Here is a 23,012-nt window from a genome sequence, read left to right as displayed (position 1 = left end):
CACGGGAAGTTTGGGAAGTTTTTAAGATATAGCTATGTAATTTAAATGTTTAATTATCTTTCACAAAGGCTAAGAAGAATGATACAAGTTTTCATAGCACATGTCAGAGTCCTCCCAGCCTGAACTGCCCATCAATCCATCAATAACCGAGACACATCCTGATAGTTCCGCTCCCATTAGTGCCACCTTCTCTGGATTACTCTATTCTTTGCCTGATCATTAATAGAGGTCACTAAAACTTTTACATACTATAAAAAGCTGTAGCCTTAAGAACTTCCCTTAACAACTCTAATGTTATTCTCAGCAAATAAACCCACAAGTGATTATTTGAAGAATTATCTGAATAATTGCCAGTCAAACATTTAAAAGTTATTTTTCTGACATCCTATTACATATAGAATCATAGAATCATAGAATAGTTTGGGTTGGAAGGGACCTCTAAAGGTCATCTAGTCCAACCCCCCTGCCGTGGGCAGGGACATCTTCAACTAGATCAGGTTGCTCAGAGCCCCATCCAAAATGACCTTAAATGTTTCCAGGGATGGGGCATCCACTACCTCTCTGGGCAACCTGGGCCAGTGCTTCATTGTAAAAAATTTCTTCCTTATCTCTGCTCTAAATCTACCCTCTTTTAGTTTAAAACCATTACCCCTTGGCCTGTCGCAACAGGCCCTGCTAAAAAGTTTGTCCCCATCTTTCTTATAAGTCCCCTTTAAGTACTGATAGGCTGCAAGAAGGTCTCCCCGAAGCCTTCTCTTCTCCAGGCTGAACAACCCCAACTCTCTCAGCCTTTCTTCATAGGAGAGGTGTTCCATCCCCCTGATCATTTTCGTGGCCCTCTTCTGGACCCGCTCCAACAGGCCCGTGTCTCTCTTATGCTGAGGGCTCCAGAGCTGGACGCAGTACTCCAGGTGGGGTCTCCCCAGAGCAGAGTAGAGGGGCAGAATCACCTCCCTCGACCTGCTGGCCATGCTGCTTTGGATGCAGCCCAGGATACGATTGGCCTTCTGGGCTGCGAGCGCCCATTGCTGGCTCCTGTCCAGCTTTTCATCCACCAGTCCCCCCAAGTCCTTCTCGGCAGGGCTGCTCTCAATCTCTTCATCCCCCAGCCTGTGTTGATACCAGGGGTTGCCCCGACCCAGGTGCAGGACCTTGCACTTGGCCTTGTTGAACCTCATGAGATTCACACAGGCCCACTTCTCGAGCTTGGCCAGGTCCCTCTGGATGGCATCCCGTCCCTCTGGCGTGTCGACCGCACCACTCAGCTTGGTGTCATCTGCAGACTTGCTGAGGGTGCACTCGATCCCACTGTCTATGTCATTGATGAAGATATTAAACAGTACTGGTCCCAGTACAGACCCCTGCGGGACACCACTTGTCACTGATCTCCATCTGGACATTGAGGCGTTGACCACTACCCTCTGGATGTGACCCGCCGGACAGTCCACCCATCAAATCCATACCTCTCCAGTTTAGAGAGAAGGATGTTGTGGGGGTCCTTACAGAAGTCCAGATAGACGACATCTGTAGCTCTTCCCTTGTCCGCTGATGTAGTCACTCCATCATAGAAGACCACTGGGTTGGTCAGGCAGGACTTACCCTTGGTGAAGCCATGCTGGCTGTCTCGAATCACCTCCCTGTCCTCCATGTGCCTTAGCATAGCTTCCAGGAGGATCTGTTCCCTGATCTTCCCAGGCACAGACGTGAGACTGTTCCTTAGATAGTCTTGAACCTGATCTTCTCCCACAGTGGGCAGTTCTTTGTTTTCTCAGTCCCTGCCTTTGCCTTCTGCAGCTTGGGCGGTGAGGCTTGAGCACTTGATGGTGAAGACAGAGGCAAAAAAGTCATTGAGTACCTCAGCTTCCGCCATATCCTGGGTAACCAGGTCTCCCGTTTCATTCTGGAGAGGGCCCACATTTTCCCTCATCTTCCTTTTATCCCCGACGTACCCATAGAATCTTTTCTTGTTGCCCTTGACATCCCTGGCCAGATTTAATTCTCTCAGGGCTTTAGCTTTCCTAACCTGGTCCCTGGCTGCTCGGACAATTTCTCTATATTCCTCCCAGGCTACCTGCCCTTGCTTCCACCCTCTGTAGGCTTCCTTGTTGTGTTTGAGTTTGTCCAGGAGCTCCTTGTTCATCCATGCAGGCCTCCTGGCGTTTTTGCCTGACTTCCTCTTTGTTGGGATGCATCGCTCCTGAGCTTGGAGGAGGTGATCCTTGAATATTACCCAGCTTTCTTGGGCCCCTCTTCCCTCCAGGGCTTTGTCCCATGGCACTCTGCCAAGCAGATCCCTGAAGAGGCCAACGTCTGCTCTCCTGAAGTCCAAGGTAGCGAGCTTGCTGTGCGCCCTCCTCGGTGCCCTCAGGGTCTTGAACTCCACCATTTCATGGTCACTGCAGCCCAGGCTGCCCTTGAGCTTCACATTCCCCACCAGCCCCTCCTTGTTGGTGAGAACAAGGTCCAGCGTAGCACCTCTCCTCGTTGGCTCCTCTGTCACTTGGAGAAGGAAGTTATCATCGACGCATTCCAGGAGCCTCCCGCATTGCTTATGCCCTGCCGTGTTGTCCCTCCAACAGATGTCGGGGTGGTTGAAGTCCCCCATGAGGACCAGGGCTTGTGCACGTGAGGCTGCTCCTATCTGTCCATAGAGGGCCTCATCCGCTCGGTCTTCCTGGTCAGGTGGCCTGTAGCAGAACCCCACTATAATGTCACCTGTCCCTGCCCTCCTTTTAATCCTGACCCATAAGCTCTTGGTTGGCTCCTCATCCATCCCCAGGCAGAGCTCCCTGCACTCCAGCTGGTCATTGACATAGAGGGCGACACCCCCTCCTCGTCCCCCCTGCCTGTCCTTCCTAAAGAGCCTGTATCCCTCCATCCCAACACTCCAATCATAGGAGCCATCCCACCACGTCTCCGTGATGCCAATAAGGTCGTAGCCCTGCAGGCGTGCGCACGTCTCTAACTCCTCTTGTTTATTCCCCATGCTACGTGCGTTTGCATGGAGGCATTTAAGTTGGGCCCCCGATGAAGCTGTCTTACTGGCTGGAGTTCCTCTGTGCTGCTCTCCAGGTGCTCTCCTGCTGACCTGTGATGCTTCTCCAGGCTCTGGGCATCTGTTGCTGGCCCTGGCATCAAACGGGTAGGAGTGGGATGGATTGAGGTTCCCCTCCCCTGGCAACTTTAGTTTAAAGCCCTCTTCACCAGCTTGGCAAGCCTATGACAGAAGATGCTCTTCCCCTTCTCTGACAGATGGACCCCATCTGTCATATGCACATATCCTATGGGTTATTGAATGCTCTGTAAAGTGTACTCTAAAACAAGACCTCAGATTGCTTGCAAGCTGGAATTGCTACTCAATTTCTATTCAGCAATAGAATAGAATAGAATAGAATAGAATAGAATAGAATAGAATAGAATAGAATAGAATAGAATAAATAGACTTTCTCAGTTGGAAGGGACCTACAACGATCATCTAGTCCAACTGCCTGACCAATTCAGGGCTGACCAAGTTAAAGCACGTTATTAAGGGCACTGTCCAAATGATTCTTAAACACTGACAGTCTTGGGGCATTGACCACCTCTCTAGGAAGCCTGTTCGAGTGTTTGACCACCCTCTCGGTAAAGAAACGCTTCCTAATGTCCAGTCTAAACCTCCCCTGAGGCAGCTTTGAACCGTTCCCATGCGTCCTATCACTGGATACCAGGGAGAAGAGATCAGCACCTCCCTCTCCACTTCCCCTCCTCAGGAAGCTGTAGAGAGCAATGGGGTTTTCTCCTCATTCTCCTCAGCCTCCTTTTCTCCAAACTAGACAAGCTCAAAGTCCTTAGCCGCTCCTCACAGGACATTCCTTCCAGCCCTTTTGCCAGCTCTGTTGCCCTCCTCTGGATGCATTCAAGAACCTTCACATCATTCTTAAATTGTGGGGCCCAGAACTGCACACAGTATTCAAGGTGAGGCTGCACCAATGCTGAATACAGCGGATAATCATCTCTTTTGACCGGCTGGTTGTGCTGGTTTTGGTGCACCCCAGGATGCAGTTTGCCCTCTCGGCTGCCAGGGCACACTGCTGACTCGTATTAAGCCTGCTGTCGACCAGCACCCCCAGATCCCTTTCTGCAGGGCTGCTCTCCAGCCACTCCTCTCCCAGTTTGTACTTGTGCCCAGCATTACTCCACCCTAGGTGCAGAATTCAGCATTTTAACTTGTTAAATTTCATCCCATTTATCATAGCCCAATGCTCCAATCTATCTAGATCCCTCTGCAAGGCCTCTTGTCCCTCAAGAGAGTCAACAGCACCTCCCAGTTTGGTATCATCAGCAAACTTGCTAATGGTGCATTCAACTCCTGCATCCAGATCGTTGATAAATGTATTGAACAGGGCTGGCCCTAGAATTGAACCCTGAGGAACACCGCTGGTGATCGGTCGCTGGCCAGATGTAGCCCTATTCACTACAACCCTTTGAGCTCTGCCCTTCAGCCAGTTCTTCACCCAGCACACTGTGAACCCCCTCATCCCACAGTTGGACAACTTGTCCAGAAGGATGCTGTGAGGGACGGTATCAAAAGCCTTACTAAAATCCAGAAAAATCACATCCGCTGCCTTCCCTTCAACCACTAGGCGGGTGACCTTATCATAGAAGGATATCAAATTAGTTAAACAGGACTTTCCCTTTGTGAACCCAGGGCAAATACTACTGGGTTTTTTCCTCACATGACATAAAAACTACATGGTTGCTCAATTAGTATGTTTTCTAAGTGGAAAGGGAGCTAATGTTGATGGCACCCACTAGTGTCACATGCACTGCGTTTAGCTCAGCAGTGTCCTTCTGTCCCTGTGAAAGTGTTTGGGAACCCACACATTCTCCATCACAGCCAAAAACTTTGATACCAAGTAGGGAATGCTCTGGACTTGGGATTTCAGTTTTCTCCTGCCATTCCTATGGGAGTGTCGTGGTTTAACCCCAGCCAGCAACTGAGCACCACACAGCCGCTCACTCACCGCGCCTCCCCTCCTGGTGGGATGTGGAGAGGATCAGAAGAGTAAAAGTAAGAAAGCTCGTGGGTTGAGATAAAGACAGTTTAATAATTGAAATAAAATAATAATAATAATAATAATAGAATATACAAAGCAAGTGATGCACAGTGCAATTGCTCACCACCCGCCGACCGATGCCCAGCCAGTCCCCGAGCAGCGGCCCCCCGAGCCAGCTTTCCCCTAGTTTATATACTGAGCATGATGTCACATGGTATGGAATGTCCCTTTGGCCAGTTTGGGTCAGCTGTCCTGGCTGTGCCCCCTCCCAGCTTCTTGTGCACCCCCAGCCTTCTCAGTCGGTAGAGCATGGGAAGCTGAAAAGTCCTTGACTAGTGTAAGCACTACCTAGCAACAACTAAAACATTGCTGTGTTATCAACATTACTCTCATGCTAAATCCAAAACACAGCGCTATGCCCACTACTAGGAAGAAAATTAACTCTATCCCAGATGAAACCAGGACAGTATCCACCCCTTATTCTCTACCATCTACGTCATGCCCAGGTCCCACACTTTCCAATACATTCCCATTAACCACCATCACTTTTCCTGTCTTTTGATATATACACACAGGTATCATTCCCTTAGTTTATGGGCCATCCCTGTAAAACATTCGTTGTGTTCATTTAGTCCATGACTTTGGGTTCCATCTGTCATAACAGTCCTTCAGGGCAGGAGAGATGGTGTGTGGTGTTGGACTGTTGCACACTGAAGCCAGTTCTGGTTCCATTATGGCTATGCTTTGCTCGGTTTCATCAAAGTTCATTAATCTGGGTGATTCTTGCTGTAATACCATTGATATGGCATACAGCCACTATAGAGGTGATGATATATAATGTTATATAGCAATTAACATCATACAATTTAATTTATTGGCTATTGTTACCCAAAATCAAATCCCCTTGAGGTACACGCCGGACTTCCCCATCCTCCCGCATCACCCACTAAGTGCACGCAGGTCCCTGAGCAAAAGCAATCCCACGGATGGGTTTGCCTTTGCCCGAGGCAGGAATAACCCAGACTGTCTTCCCCAGCGTATTTTTTATGTGCACTACAGGGACTTTATCCCCTTCTACAGTACATAGAAGTTTTGACTGGGCAGGGCCAGTCCGATTGGCAGATCCTCTAGTGTTGACTAACCAGGTGGCCTTTGCTAAATGTGTATCCCAATGTTTGAATGTCCCGCCACCCATTGCTCTCAGTGTAGTCTTTAACAGTCCATTGTATCGTTCAATTTTCCCAGAGGCTGGTGCCTGATAGGGGATGTGATACACCCACTCAATGCCGTGCTCTTTGGCCCAGGTGTCTATGAGGTTGTTTCGGAAATGAGTCCCATTGTCTGACTCAATTCTTTCTGGGGTGCCATGTCGCCATAGGACTTGCTTTTCAAGGCCCAGGATAGTGTTCTGGGCGGTGGCACGGGGCACGGGATATGTTTCCAGCCATCCGGTGGTTGCCTCCCCCATTGTAAGCACGTGGCGCTTGCCTTGGCGGGTTTGTGGGAGTGTGATATAATCGATCTGCCAGGCCTCCCCATATTTATATTTCAGCCATCGTCCTCCATACCAGAGAGGCTTTAACCGCTTGGCTTGCTTGACTGCAGCACGTTTCACATTCATGGATAACCTGTGCAATAGTGTCCATGGTCAAGTCCACCCCTCGATCACGAGCCCATCTATATGTTGCATCTCTTCCTTGGTGGCCTGAGGTGTCATGGGCCCACCGAGCTATAACTGATTCACCCTTCTGTTGCCAGTCCAGATCCACCTGAGCCACTTCAATCTTAGCAGCCTGATCCGCCTGCTGGTTGTTTTGATGTTCTTCAGTGGCCCGACTCTTGGGTACGTGAGCATCTACGTGACGGACTTTTACAACCAGGTTCTCCACCCGGGCAGCAATATCTTGCCACAATGCGGCAGCCCAGATGGGTTTCCCTCTGTGCTGCCAGTTGCTCCGCTTCCATTGCTGCAACCACCCCCACAGGGCATTTGCCACCATCCATGAGTCAGTACAGAAATAGAGCACTGGCCACTTTTCTCGTTCAGCAATGTCTAAAGCCAGCTGGATGGCCTTTACTTCTGCAAATTGGCTCGATTCACCTTCTCCTTCAGCAGTTTCTACAACTTGTCGTATAGGACTCCATACAGCAGCTTTCCATCTCCAATGCTTTCCCACAAAACGACAGGACCCACCAGTGAACAGAGAATTTTGCTTGTCATTTTCTGGTAGTTTATTATACTGTGGGGCCTCTTCAGCACGCGTCACCTCCTCCTCTGGCGATATTCCAAAATCTTTGCCCTCTGGCCAATCCATGATCACTTCCAGGATTCCCGGGCGACCGGGATTTCCTGTTCAAGCCCGTTGTGTGATCAGTGTGACCCGCTTACTCCACGTAGCATCAGTTGCATGATGTGTACAGGGGACCCTCCCTCTGAACATCCAGCCCAGCACCGGCAGTCGGGGTGCCAGGAGGAGCTGTGCTTCAGTACCAACCACTTCCGAAGCAGCTCGAACCCCTTCATATGCTGCCAATATCTCTTTTTCAGTTGGAGTATAGCGGGCCTCGGATCCTCTGTATCCCCGACTCCAAAACCCTAGGGGTCGACCTCGAGTCTCCCCTGGTGCTTTCTGCCAGAGGCTCCAGATAGAGCCATTCTCCCCGGCTGTGGTGTAGAGCACGTTGTTTACATCTTGCCCTGCCCAGACTGGCCCCAGGGCTACTGCATGAACCAAACCAAAAACCCACGATACCTCAGAAAGCTTGTGTTTCCTTTTTGCTAGTTGGTGGAGACATGGCTGTTATTTTGTTGATCACATCCGTTGGGATATGACGATGTCCATCTTGCCATTTTATTCCTAAAAACTGGATCTCCTGTGCAAGTCCCTTGACCTTACTTTGTTTTATGGCAAAACCGGCTTTCAGAAGGATTTGGACTGTTTTCTTCCCTTTCTCAGAAACTACTTCTGCTGTTGCCCCACGTGATGATGTCATCAATGTACTGCAGGTGTTCCAGAGCTTCACCCTGTTCCAGTGCAGTCTGGCTCAGTCCATGGCAAATGGTAGGGCTCTGTTTCCACCCCGGGGCAGTCAGTTCCAGAGCCTCTTTTGCCTCCAGGTTGTAAGGCATGGAGTCTGGATGTCAAACGATAAAAGAATCCAGATTTATGAGTGCATCTTTATATAGATAATTACCATTCATATTTACTCAGGGACAGAAACTACTCGGTGTCCATAGGCCCTAGGACACAGGGCACGAACAGATACATCTCCATAGGCTCCATAGGCTCTGGATAGCAAAGAAGCCCTGAGCTTTTACACAAGGCAGTCCAATAGAAATAAAATCACAGACAACTCCAATTGATATATCAGTCTGGCTTGCTGTTGCTGGTGGCATTAGCATTTGCTAACCTGTGCTAAGCCAATTTTGTGAGACAGTTGAGAGTTTAACAAACCTATTTGAGATTGTATTTTGGAAGAATCTCAAGCACGGGGGAAACTGGTCATGTTCTGTTCATTGCAGCAGATGGTATCCCATTTGGTGTTTGTTAGCTTTGTTTGCAGCTCAATATTTTGTTTCTAGGGGAACTCAGTAAGTTAAATAATTTATCTCTAATGCATCAAGAGTCTGATCCAAAGTCTACTGAAGTCAGTGCAAAACATTTGATTAACTACCACATACATGGGATAAAATGCCAGGTCCTGTATGTTGAAGAGCATTTCAGATGCTCTCTAGTGGAGAACGATACAGGCCTCTGTCTTTCCACAGAGAATTTTCTGCCTGCAAAGAAAAAAATAAATATACAAATAGTGACAAAAAGCTTAGCAGTTCAGAGTGCAGGACTGTGGAGATCAGGGTGATGTTCTGGCTGACTGTCCAAATTGCTAAACCTCTCTTGCTTTAAATTCCCCATTTTTAAATAAAGAATATAAATAATACCTTCCAGCTGCATTTAGAATTTAATCCACTACTGTTAGCAGGCTGCTTTGAGGGCTTTGAAGGCCCCATAGCAGTGCTAAGCAAATAATCATTATCACTTAATATTCTCATCAAGCATTCTTACTCAAGATGGGATCTTGCACTGCAAGGGCTAAGCACAAACACATCGCCCCTCTGCTGAGGAACTTTCAGAATGTCAGAAGCAAATTTACACCCTGATCCTGCAAAGAGTTTTGCATGAGCAGAACTATACCACCTTCAGCAGTCCTGCTGTCCATACAGGGCTCCTAACAACGTCTGCGCACGGAGGAAATTTTTATTCCATTCTTACAAGTATTTGAACCCTGAATAATCTAAAATATTGAAGAAATCAAGACTTTAAAGATTTTTTTTGTATTCCAATAAATATCAAATGCCTGTTCATTTTCAGCAACACTTTTCAAATTCCTCATTCGCTAATAGGGCCTGGGAACTGCTTTATTCTGTATTTTTATGCAAGTTTCCTGTTTGTATCATCTTTGGTCATTCAAAAAATGAGTGCATGTTAGCTCTATATTGTGTCTGCATGAATTCCAGTTGTATTTTAGTCCTCCTAGTGGCCTATTATATTAACAATATTATAATCTGTATTTTAGGCATAGGAACATGTTCTGTATTACCAGTATCTCACAACAGTTTGCAGTGTTAATACTGCAGTAACACTTCTGTATTGCCAAGGTCAATAAATCTTCTAAAGCATTTGTCCAACAAATCCATTCATGTGGCTGGCTATCACTTCACATACACATTTCTTTATTTATACACAAATTGTAGCAAAATCAATACAAAAAATACTACATTATTCTGTCACTGCAGGAAGCCCACTGTGGGAACAGGAGCCTGTCCTGGTTCCTCACACCGAATTCCTTCTTTAATCATTCCCAACAAAGGTTTTCTCACAGCCAAATAGGGGGGGTCAGACCCCACAGAACTGGGGTTCCCAATATATATTTTCACTGTGCTTCCTTTCTCCAAAAAAGCCTCCAAAGCCTTGTCACAATAACACCTTACATTCTAAGAGGGGACTTTTATAGCCCAGGTGGACTCAGCACAAATGTTTACCAGCCTTTTAGATCCTGTTAGCTGCTTAACCTGAACCTTGCTGGTATCCAGGGAAGGCAATGGTGGAAAGGCAAAGGTCTGTCCAGCACACTTGTCCTTGACTCCTTTCTGTTTAGAGGCTGTGCCCCTCACAGAGAGTTTGCAACCACTAATGCCTCCTACCAGATCCAAGTGAGAGACATTTTGTATGCCTGGCTGAATCACAAAGTAGGATAAAGGTTCTCATGACCAGAAGCAGATGTACTTGTATCTAAAAGATGAAACAAACAAATCTAAACCCATAAATTAACTAAAATTCTCCTCGGATCACAGCCAAATGATATGTGTATTAATCAAAATGTGTATCACTGCTTTAATTTTGTGAGGAGGCAAGTTGAACACTTCATAAATCTCCTGGCTGTAGGAACTTCCATCTGCATCTCCAGCAGTGGTCATCTAGGTGCCCAGCATTACTCTGCTTAATTCACAATGTTTCTTTTTGATCATCCTTTAGAGCTGGGCAAAGGAATATCATCTACAATCTGCATTTATGACATTAATTGCCTGTTCCCTGCATGTAGCCCTGTGTCTCATTTCCTTTTGGATTAATCCACACGGTTACTGAGTCCTGAGGCCAGGACTATATCCTTGAGTTGTCTGATAAACATGAGATTAGTTACAATCTGTATTTTTTTCCATCAAGATCTATTTTAGTCCACTGGCTAAATTATTGAATCTAATCTTAGCCTGTTTCTGTTCTCGGTGTTGTCACCACGAGCACAGGCATACTGCTTTCTTCTGGTAGCCATGGCAGACACCCCAAACACCACGGATTCTCTTAGGTACCAGGCATACTGCAGTATTTGAACATACAGCTGTTACTCCATAATCCGTAAATCAAATGAGAAGGCCTGTTCCTTGACCCCGGTCTCTCATGAGACAAGTGAGAGGGCTGAGCAAGGAAGCACAATTGTTATAGTTAACGCAAGTCTTGTTTCTGATGGATGCAGGCAGGATGGCTTATGTATTTTGTACGCGCAAAGTAGGCATTTTAAAAGTGTGAATGGCTGGCCCCAGCGGTGGTAGTGGTCAAAGGTAACTGCAGCAGTTGTGGAGGTGAGACCAGGGGAGGAAACAATGAGGACGTGAGACCTGGCTCTGGTGCTTTTTTGATACCAGGAGCATGTCTGTGGGATATGGACAGCACAGGAATCACAGCAGCGGAGTAATATGTCAAAGGTGAAGCAGAAAATCTTTGTAACATAACTGATGGGTAACATTGAAATGAGGCCTTGCAAGTAGACACAACCAAGAACTCTGCTCGGCTGGTCTTTGAGGTGCCTTACTTGCCCCAGATCATATCACTGTGCTTCCCAGTTCCACCATTTTGGCACACTTCTTCATCCTTCCTTGTATAAATGGTGGGGAAGTAGTTCTTGCTCTCCTCATGGGTTATGCCACATCCTACCACGTGCCATGGTCTTTGCTCCTTTGTTGTCTCTGTTTATTCCCTTGTTCAGCAGATGTTTCTATGGTTCTTGTTCAGCTTTTAGCGGGAGGCGCCCAGGGTGCAGCTGTAACGCCGCCTTACAGTGGACTCCTGTTCTGTGAGAATAAACGTAGGCTTGGGTCACAGAACGATTTCCTGAGCCAGCAGCACATCACACTGGGCACATTACTGTGGCCACGTGCACGGGAAGATTGCTAACACTCCTCTCCTCTTCAGCACCTCGAGTGGGGAAGCCACGCAGGCAGACACCTGCAGCTCCCCATGCTTTCACAGGGACTCCAGGAGCTCCTGCCTGTGGGCCTGAGTTAACAAACATGTCCTCAAGCACATCTGAAACTCAGCCATTAATTTCTCAGCTTTTAAATTACATTTTTTACTTGATTATCTTCCAACAGTTTTTTTAATTCTTGATTAATTTTGGGTTGGCTATTTAATACATTGTTTGGTTAACTAATTCATGTAGCTGTTTATAATTATTGCCTTACTATAAAATCATCTTAATAGAAGGTTGATTGTTTATTTTTTGTTTTCTTTCCAGTAGAATAACAAGTTATTTTATTATTCAAACAAGGCTTACTTCCTGCTGTTTTCAGTAAGATTTTTAATAAATATGTAAATTTAAAAATTAATTTACGGCATACGTTTGGCAGCATGATTCTTGAACTGACGAAAGTTTGATGGATTGTAAAATTACCCTCCATAAAAATCATCAGTCATAGTAAACAGAATTTATCAACCTCTGGTAATTTTACAGCTTTTTCTTCATCTTATCTTCTGTTAGGAACTCACTTAAAATTGATTATAATATAGTATGTTTCTAGAACCGTAATTCATTCATAGATTAATTAGATTTTAGGTTAATATCCCATCATGGTACAGGACATGAGCCAACAACGTTTTCCAGTTGTTACAGAGCCGCAGTAGAGAAACTTTGATTTCTGTTCCCATGTGGTTTAACCAGCAAGACTAATCACTAATCAAATTCAAACGACATAAAATGGAACATCCTTCATAGCGTTTATTTTCTAGCTGACTTATACTATGGGCTCTTTATTGATACAACTTGGTGTACTGAAATGAACTAAAAAATTGCAAGAGAGGTTTTATCCTTCTACTTTAATTTGGTTCTGCAGCCTATATCTGAAACTCTTGCTCAGATTTTTGTGCATGTTGTGCCTCTGTCCCTCAAAATATTCTGCCCTACAGCAAAAATACATTGTTTGCATAAATTTAGAAAGTACATGGAAATAACTGTACTGTTATGTAGGATTTGATGGCGGATGAACTTAAACATAGGTTTCCATTCTGCAATTCATGCTTTGCTTGAATCACTACTGGAAATTGTGCAGATCATAATGTTAGCTGAAGAGGTGGCAAGTGCTGTCATGTAACCAGCATCATTATTTGCATCTATCCTGTCCCAGTTTTCTCTGATTACAAAGGAACTTTTGTAGTCTCACTGCACAGGGTCAGAAAACAGTATGCATATAGTTCAGGCTGCAGCAGGTTTACTGGGAAGGCAACCTGGGCTACAGCCTCTTCCTCCTCGGCTGCCTCCAGGAGCACTTACCAGTGCAACATGTGGCATGATCACCCAGCCACATCCCCTAGCCCTCACTTAGGAAAGGTGGTATCCACATCCTTATAGAGGAGGGCACACCTGGTGGGTTTCATTAGTGCCTTCCAGAGGCCAGGTGTTACAGAAGGGGAGAGAAAGGGCAATGGGTTTTGGTTAGATTCAGTAGAGGTAAAAAAACTCTGATATGTAGAGAGTTGATTAAAATCTGGAGCGGAAAGGAAAATGACAACTTCAGGCTCCTAAAATAAACTATTTTCTTGGGGTGGGGTTTAAGCATGCTAATTCAGATTTTTTTAAGAATAAAGAAGATCCTGCTTCCAAATGTGAAAATTATCACCTCTGTATGTCTGCTTGGTGAGAGCTTGGAAGAAGTATCATTCTGATGTGTGTGCACCATGTACACAAACATGGAGGCTCCTGCCACAATGGCTAAATGTGCAGTCACGCAGAGGTGGACTGATGGGTCTGCAAAGATTGTTTGTCTCTTCCCAACTGTCTTCCTCAAAGGCTAAAAATGAGAAAACTATTCGCTGTGGAGCTCACTCCTTTGTTTAAATGACCTCTGTGAATCATCTTTAAAACTTGTAAGAAGGGACGTTCCCTTTCTTTCCTCTGCAGGTCTTCCAGCAGAGATCCATACTCTTTGAACTCCCCTGCGGACAGCACAGCCCTCTTAGTGCATCCAACAAGCCAATTTTCATAGCTGGGAGAATTATTTCCACATGGTTTCTTCGTACTGCTGATTTGCTCTTGATGCTGCCACATAACATTGCTCCTTCTCTATCTGCTGCTTGTGTCTTTTTGCCCTTAGGTCAGCTGATGTACCTTGGATAGTCACAGGCTAACGTGAAGTGAATCTAGTCCAGTACTCAAAAGAGAGGATTACTAGTGTGGAAAATCATTGCCCACTACCAATTACCATTTGCAGTACAGTCTTGAAGTGCAATTCCGTTTCCATCAGTATGCTGGGTGACTGACATACAGACATTACAGGCCAGAACTCAGATATCACTGGAGAGCGAGAGGATAAGTGTCTTTGTAATTGCCAAAATAAATAGTCTTGTTCAGAAAAGCCAAAGGTGGAAGATGAAGACAGGTAAGAACACAGCTAATACTTAGGAACAGTAGTCTGAGCATAGTTCAGCCATACAGAAAAATGACCCCGATTACTGAAAATGTCAGTGAGATTATATGTTGTATGAGTACGATCCTGTATTTACTGAGTTTGAGAGGAATTTTTTGCTACAGTCTAATGTGGGATAGAATCTGTCTCTTTAAGAACCACATTTTGTATTAGATTTAAAAAATCTTTCTTAAACTACTTTTTTCCCCTTCTTGATTCAGTTCTGAGTAAGTGTCCCAATTTAAAAAAAAAAATCCTCCAAACCTCTAATCTAGGATAAAATTGTAGCCCTTTTTTTATAAAGCCCCTTCTTTATTGAAACAATCAGCCATACTTTCATCAAGGTGAGGACAACTGCTTTCATTCAGTAGGACAAACCTCTGTATATGTAAATGCTGTGTAGTGAAATACAGTCTGATGAAGATGGAAACAGTGAAGTTACTTAGGACTGCATAGTCCCAGCGCCATTCGGTAGGTTACCACTGGCAACATAACCCTCAACATAATTCTGTCAAGAAATAGTATTGAACTTCAAATGGTTGAGTTCAATAACTTTGTCAGCAATCTTATCTTTCAGTGTGAATTTTTTTTCACTGTGATTTTTTCCCCATCACTAGAAAATCAGAACAATTTTGTTATCTAACTCCCTCTACAAGTAGAGCTAAAAGAATCTCTGAAAAGTAAAGTGTATCCTACGCATGTCTTGTTCATTTTCAGTCTATCAGGTTCTAAAAACTGAGTGTCGGCTTTCTTTCTCACCATGGATATTTCTTCCTTAATGCCTTGTGATGAGCCTCTGACTGCAGTAAGCATTGCTTTTAGGGTACATTCCCTCTGTGAGAAGCAAAATGGGTGATTCTGCCAATGTGAACAGAGTGGGGCCCTGCTTTACCTTCTGGAGAAAGTACTGGTGTTTAATTGCTTTTCTTTTTAATAAATCCCCTCAACACACTTGACTGAGCACCTGCATTGTGGCCATTTTGCAAGGTACTGCCACTTAGAACTATATTTTCTTATTCTGTTTTAAATAAACTTTGTCCATGCACAGTTGAGGCAGCCAGTGGCCATTCTGAGGCACTATGAGAAAACAACCACATTTGTGGCATTCAGTTCACAACTGAGCAGAAGGTAAAAAGCTAGATTTACCTGACCTGGAAACTGGGACCTGAAAATCCTGGTTTATTAAGTTATGCAAAAGTTCAAAGAGTGTTGGTATATACCTAATCAGGTCAAACGGTCTTGTCATATCAACAAAATAATCATATACTTTGTAAATTATGAGGATGATATTCTTGGCATTAGAATGCTGAATGTACCTAGTCATCTCATCGTTTTATGAAAATTAGACTTTTGAAAGCATAAGGCTCAATTCACTAAACTATTTTTTATCTCCTAAACCACACAAGAATTCAAGCTATAGACAATGTAAGTCTCAACTCCTCAGTCACCCATTCATTAAGCGATAGCTGTTTTGTCCAGATCTACAGTTATGAATCATACACAGTTCAGGCTTATCAGATTTATTTCCTCTAAGGTAATTTACTTACAATTCAGGATCACCAGAAATGCTGTCCTTGTGATACTAAAATATATTTGTAGATTGTTATACTCTTAAATACAGTAGGCAAGCCTTGGTTCTGTTGTCATTGTTATATTACCCATAATGCCATAAGTGGATGATATGAACCTATGTATATATGGCTTTCCTATAAACTGCGAACAGACTAATGAACTTAAAAATACTTCACATCAATGCATTTTTTCCCAAGAAACTGGCACTTACTGTTTATCTTGAAAATCTGATGGTGTGTCTTTGAGAATGTCATTGTCTGCTACAGCAAAATAATCGTGGGATTTCTGCTCAAGTAGAAAAAAGTGATTCATTATTTCAAAAATTATTTTACTGTCAGTCCAGAAAATAGATGAAAGCTTCTGACAATATACAAGGGGAGAGCAAGGCTTAGCTTATTATTTAAGGTTATGCTTTAAAGAGAAAGAAGTTCAAACATCACATTTTTAGCTCAGCTGTAATACAGCAGAGGTCATGCAGTTACAGCTTTCACCTTTGTAGTTTCCTGGATGTGACTGTACAACTATTTTCACTGCTGAGTGTTACCTGTCCACCTGATGTTTAAATGAGATCTGGAGATTATTCACTTTCCACGGAGTCTACCATTGCATTCTGTCCTGGCTAGCTGATGGAAAGCTACTACCTGGTCGTTCAAAACCAACCCTTTTCACGTTACACCTTTCTACTGCAAACCCGTCGAGTAACACCACTGAATTCAGTGGGAAGTTACTTCTGGTTACACCAGTATATCTCTGATCAGAATACTGTTCTGTATCTCAATATACCTATTGTACAAGAAGCTGTGAACGTATTAAAAATGTCCTACTAAATGGGTTATATATGAGCAACCTATGTAATGCTGCAACTGCATATCCCACTTAGACCCATTGTGTCATAAATACAAAGCAATTATAGGACTAGAGGATATTTAAATTGGTAAAACTCTGAACTTAAAATAGAAACAGTGGCATTGTGGGATCAAGTTTACCTTGAACATATGCAGACAAAGTAACTAACAGTTTTTAAAAAGGTAAAATCTAGAAAATTCTTTTCCCTCACAATAAAGTCTTAAATAATAACTAAAAAGTGAACATACTTTGTATCTCCTATTAGAGATCAGATCTGAAATGAAAGACCTTGAGTTATACAATTAAGTATTGATTTTGTTGATCTATATTTAATTCTCATAGCAATTTAGTTGTTTTTACCCAATAGTGTTTTGCAGTTACACTTCACTTGAAGCAATGCCCTTCTTGCCTTTGTGTTAATCTAAAAACTAAATTGCCCGGTGCATGAGAGACATAAATAAAGTTCATTTTATTCTTGTGTGTAACTGATTCTGAGCCCTTTAAAGTGCTGGTTAACTAAACTTAGACAGCTGGAAAACACATTTATCCTGCAGAATGGTTCATTGCTAATTCTGGGCTCTGGCATGCCTTATAAGCATAGCCTGACCTCCAGGCAATCAGAGCTTCTGCATGTTAGCATATAGAAAAAATGGACTTGCTGTTGCATTCCTTTCTGCATGCCAGCTGTGGGGTCCTGTGTACCTGTGAACCAGCCCATCCTTCCCTGCTCCTTCCTGTTAGACCTGCAGAGCCTTTGAGCCGTTCAGAACAGCTGCAGTTGTGACTGGTCCTTGATCACACAGCGCTGAAAATGCATTCTACCCACATGTAACCTCTCATTTTTAAAGTTTAAAAAAAATGTAATTTGATGTATTAATGTAGAAATAACACCTACTTATAATGTATCAGTGTAACTGCAGGCTAGTTTTGTTTTCCTAATTTGCTGTGCTTGAAGTGACATGCCAGATTTTATTATATCGCTAATGGGTTTTAGTTATTCCCTTTAGGATGTTGCCAACAAGGAAACATTATTCTGATTCATGACTCCTGAGTTTATTTCAAAGTGATGTGACTCATGATGAATGTCTGTATTATGTCAGATAGAGTTTCTCCTCTTCTGACAACTAGTCACTGCTCTCAGGTGGTATAACGCACCGCGTACTGACTAGCTAAGAAACACCAGTGGTGGGAAGCTCTCCGCTTACACAGAGTAGAACAACAAATGCTCCCATACCCTAAGGCTGTAACAGTATGGATTTTCTATACAAAAATATAGTTAGTGTAAGTAAAACAAGCTATACATTGATCTGCTTTAGGATGATGGGCCAATGCTTTTACAGAGGCACTGTGAAAATCACAGTCCTTTTGTGCACTGAGCCTTTTTTTTTTTTGCTTAGACCAAAATCTGTGACTACATCTTTTTACCTTTTCCCTTAAGTTAATACTTAGGAAAACATGTAAGTGACCACACCGAATGCAGCAGACACCTTATTTATACATAGAACAGATGCAGAATAGTCAGCAGCAAAGTCAACACCTTCAGGCTGAAAGGGCTTTAAGTGTCACTTCTGAGAAGAATCCTGGCTGAGAGCAAGCACGTAATGTTGGGGCCATCTTAGCTCTTCTAGCAACGCTGAACAAAATCACCAAGTCCTTTTTTTTCCTGTGGTGATAAAACCACCTGTTCATTGTGCAGAAAGTCACTACTAATATAGGAAAGATTTGATTGGAACCCATGACCTAGAGGTTAGGCGCTCTCTACACTATTACCAAATCTCACCCATTCCTCGTGGATACAAAACGCATCTGATCTGCTGCCAAATGTTCCTATCTGCAGGAAAAGCTACTGATTCACATTAGTGTGACTCAAATGCATTAATGAACTAACTACTTTAAAATGCACAATACTAACATCTTTGGGCTAACCCTTGTTCCTTGTTATATCTGTGGCTCTGGTGAAGTCAGTAACAAATCTACATGAACAAAACTAAAGACACTACTTAACCACATACACAATTTATCAAATAAATTCTAATAATAGTTGCTTTGGTTTTGCCTTTTGATTCATCTAGCAGCTGTTGTGACTGCCGTGAAAAATAAGAAATGTAATTAAGGATGAATCAAAATAAATACTCTCTGGTATTTTTTTCCAAATTGTATCTATAATAACTACAGAAAAAATTCTTAAAGAACTTGGGGTAACATTTGTTCTGATATGCCAAGTTTAAAGAAATTATCATTGACTTTTCAAGTCTAGGAATGCACATCATGTTGTTACTGTGGGAGAAAATTATTTGTTGATTATGCAGATTCTTACATTAATATCTCTGCGTAAAGTTTTCTTTATTTTTGCTCATGGAGCTCAGGCTGTGAATGAGTTTTCTTCTATGTGTCAAAGACTAGAATATCATATTTTAACTTTCTAACTACAAATATATTTTTATTCCATATACGATTTAACTGAAAATTTAACAGATTTAAGTGCAGCTGTACTAATAAAATTGTGAGATAAGATCATATTGTACATATTGTACCTCTGATACCTGAGTACAGTTCTAGAATGTTAATTCCCTACCAAAAGTCCCATCCAGATGACCCCACATTCTTACCTGATTATAAAATTAGCAATAGGCAGCCTGAAACAGTGTATTGTCGCCAAACAGATTACACTTACATCAAATGAAAAAATGCAAAGTATTGCTTTCCACATCACACAAGCATTACCTTTGCATACTTGCATACTATTGCAGTAATGTGTTAAAGAAAGGAAAAGGTTTTTTTTTTCCTTACAAAAGGATGTAACTGGGCAGTAAGACATCTAAAAAGGACAATGTATGTCCAAAAAATATCCATAACTTATTTCTGAATTCTGTCTCTATTTTAGTAATAAATTCTGCTACAACAACTTTTAGAATTAGTTTTTCCTCTAATTCTCGATGTATCGTAGATGTACTGTTCACTACTCTATGTATCTTTTGCCAGTGGGTTTCACTGATGGGCACCGCTTCAATTCACTTCAATTTCATTTCATTCAATGATTTGTCTTAAAATTTGTAGGGAATACTGTCGTTCCCTGCGGTTTCTCAAATATATTTTATAAACTGTTAGCCTTATATTAAATTACAAATTAGGGTGTGATTAAAGTAGGATTGTAGCCTAGGTTGTGCTTGTAGGGTATAGTAAATTATTGATACTACTTATATGCAGAATATACCACTGAATTCACTCCAGCCTGTCCTGTGGTTTAAATCTATCCTTCAGCCAGCCAAAGATCCTACTCTTATTTTGATACTTCATCTGGACTGCTCTGTGCAGCGAATACTCTAGGTGTCTCTGCTCCTCCTACCCGAGAGCGGAAATTGGCTCCATTTGAATCAATAAAAGTTTTATCATAGACCTTACTAACACCAGTATTGACTTCTTGCAGCCCCAAGTCTGTGCTAAGCAGCCACATTCAATTTATCTAAAGAAAAGCTATGAAGTGGGAAAAATATACACAAAGAAAAATCATTTCATCTGTCATGTAATAACGTATTTTAGGTTTAGTACTCTGAAGAGCAAAAAGTGCTAATATGTATGTTATTGATGCCATGTCTGAGAATTTTCTCATCTGGCCTCCAGAGAAGTGAAACAACTGTTTCAGTAATACTGTATAGTATTTTAAATGAGGGCAAAGGGAAGAACATTTTAAGCTGAAATTGTGGAGAATTTATATTGAAGGGTCCTAACTTTGTGTTTGTTCCCTTTACCATGGGTTATATTCCTCTATTTCAGAAAACATTGTAATCACAGATATTGAAGACCTTCGTTTTAACTATCATCTAAAACCAGAATCTGACATAACATCCCCTAAAACCTTTTAGACTGAAGATTAATTCATGAACCAAACAGAAAATTTTCATTTACTAAGACTTCAGCATCTCCTGTTGCTTTGCTTAAGATTGTTTGAAACATTTGATAAAAATACTAAACTAATCCAGGCATTGTTAGCTTATGAAATACAACAAGATCACAACATAAACAGTCATTGGGCTGGCATTTCGATTTTTATCTAACTAGCCATAAAAACAAGCGATCAAACTATGTAACAATTTGTCTTCCTCTTGCCCAAGATTTCCAGGGTTAAGCGGCACAGCATGCATGACGTTTAACTTACTTGAAACTTGAATTTTTCAAAAAATTCTAATGACCCTTTACAACTGCGTATGTAATGACCCACATCATCCATACATCTGGCCATGCTATATTTTCAGTGTGCTTAAAATACCGTTTCATTTTCTATCTAAACCAAGATATTAATGTCTTGGATTGACAGTAATTTACTGATTCAGTCTTCGCTATCTGATGGTAATACCAAAAATGAGGAATGGCTTGCACTCTGACAGCGTATCTCAGAATTCTTGCATCTTGCCTCTCCGAGAGTCCTGTAAAATGTTGAATGTTATCTCATATTTCTGTGACAATATTATCTGTAAGAGGAGTTAGTTACACAGATTTTGAAACACCCTGTATATGAACGGCAGGTCATTTTTATTGAACCGCTCCTGCACAGTTCCCTAACTATTCCTTGGTCAGATCTCTGATTGAAAATACCTGTAGCTAACAAAGGGATAAAATTACTCTTGTATAATCCTACTGTGTGTTTTTAATATAATGTGCTAATACATCGTCCGGTGTTCCAGCAGAATTACACCACTTCTCCGAGTTGGCCTGGCCAATATCTGATTGATTCTGGTCTGTGGGGATTGGCCCAGTTCAGTATAATTTCCTGTCTTGTTTTCTTGTCTATTAGAGAGGGTTTGGGTCCATGGAAATCAATAGGCTTACACATGCAAAATGTGAGGTTATTCTCTAGCAAGTTTCATTTGCGTCTGTTATTTATGGAAAATGCAATTTTTTTCCTCTGAACATGTCTACGCACCTTTTTTTTTTAGCAGACTCCAAACTCTACTTAGACAAATACCCGTTTAAACATACCCCCCAAAGTATTCGTAAAGAAGATGTAAATTACTGTGAAGATGCTGGAGATGCTTAACACATGCATACCCAGGATCTGCTACTTAAGACGTCAATAGCACTTAACTGTTTTGTAAGTGGAGTCCTATTTGTCTCAGCAGAAACATTAAAGTTATGATTTATACTAAAATGGACATTAATGTTCTATTGAATTATAACAGATATTTAAGCATCTAACAATCTATTTCCTTTAACCCTGTGAACTTTGGAAAGACAGTAATTAATGGTGTACAGTAGGATAATTTTATAAGAAATATGTTTCTAATATTTCCCTCACTTATTACAGAAATTGAAGCAAACTGAAGAAACAAAAGACGATTCCCAGAATAGATTATCTAAAATTTCCCTGGAGTCTCTCAATAAATTTAACAGCAATAACGTACTTATATTAGAAAAAGAGAAGAACTGTCTGAACAAGGTTGAAGGACAAAAGGAAGAAAATGGAAAGAAAGAAGCAGCTTCCTTAAATAGCTCGGGTAGGCACGACGTGGACAATTTAGAATCCCTGAGCGATTCTCTATACGATAGCTTCTCCTCTTGCGCCAGCCAAGGCTCGAACGATGTATAGAGACGCTTTCCAGTGGGCTGTGACTGCGGCACGTAACAGAGCTGAAGGCGGGTGGGGAGCGAGGGGGGAGAAGAGGCGGTTGTTGGAAATTTTCACTCCAAATCGCTGTACTCACAGCAGGGTGTTCTGACTTTTCACCACACAGCAATAAGAAAGGCAAGACGGCAGTCATCGTGGCGCGTGAGACTCGACACCGAACACAACGAACGGTTACACAGGATAAAGTCTTAATTTTGCACTTTTGTGAATATTTGTACAGTTGTAAATATCTTGGGAAAATATATTTGTAGGGATAAATGACAGCAATAAATATTAAATTGGTGCTATGCTCCTGTAATGGCAGATTACTAACTTAAAGAAATTGATGTTAATATTAACAAGAAAAGTTAGTAGATTTTTTTAAAAAGATTTATAATTGTTCTAGTCTTAAAACTGTATGTAGAAACACTGCGTTACCATAAACCCGAGCCTGCCAAATTGTCTGTAATAAACTTTCTTGGACTCCCATTTACAAGACCTATTTTATTTTTTTTTTTTAGTGCAATTCCATACAGGTGTTGTAGGGAAATGTGCGTTTCGGTTATTACAACTTCACAACAGGTGTCTTATTTCGGAAGGGTTTTGACTTTTGACATAGCAAGAAAATGAATAGATTAAAAGGCCTGATACTGCTGGTATTGACTTCATAAATCACGTGCATAACTGTTTGAAAGATCAGGGTCAAGGTAATTCACTGCTGACA

The 23,012-nt window shown here is 42.3% G+C and overlaps 1 protein-coding gene across 3 annotated transcripts in view; it reads left to right on the top strand.

The window, feature by feature from the left end:
• NCKAP5 (NCK associated protein 5) overlaps positions 1-22,777 on the top strand; it is a 424,747-nt gene extending 401,970 nt beyond the window's left edge. For all 3 annotated transcript variants that reach the window (XM_076343066.1, XM_076343065.1, XM_076343064.1), the window contains one exon: positions 21,989-22,777. In XM_076343066.1, coding sequence (XP_076199181.1) covers positions 21,989-22,270 — 282 coding nt within the window. In that variant the 3' untranslated portion in view covers positions 22,271-22,777. The remainder of the gene's footprint in view (positions 1-21,988) is intronic.
• Positions 22,778-23,012: the final 235 nt, after the last annotated feature.

The sequence above is a fragment of the Aptenodytes patagonicus genome, chromosome 6 (assembly GCF_965638725.1).
Source record: "Aptenodytes patagonicus chromosome 6, bAptPat1.pri.cur, whole genome shotgun sequence".
In the NCBI taxonomy this organism is placed as follows: Eukaryota; Metazoa; Chordata; class Aves; order Sphenisciformes; family Spheniscidae; genus Aptenodytes; species Aptenodytes patagonicus.
The sequence above is the reverse complement of the archived record's forward strand: the minus strand, read 5'-3'. Positions and strand labels throughout refer to the sequence as shown.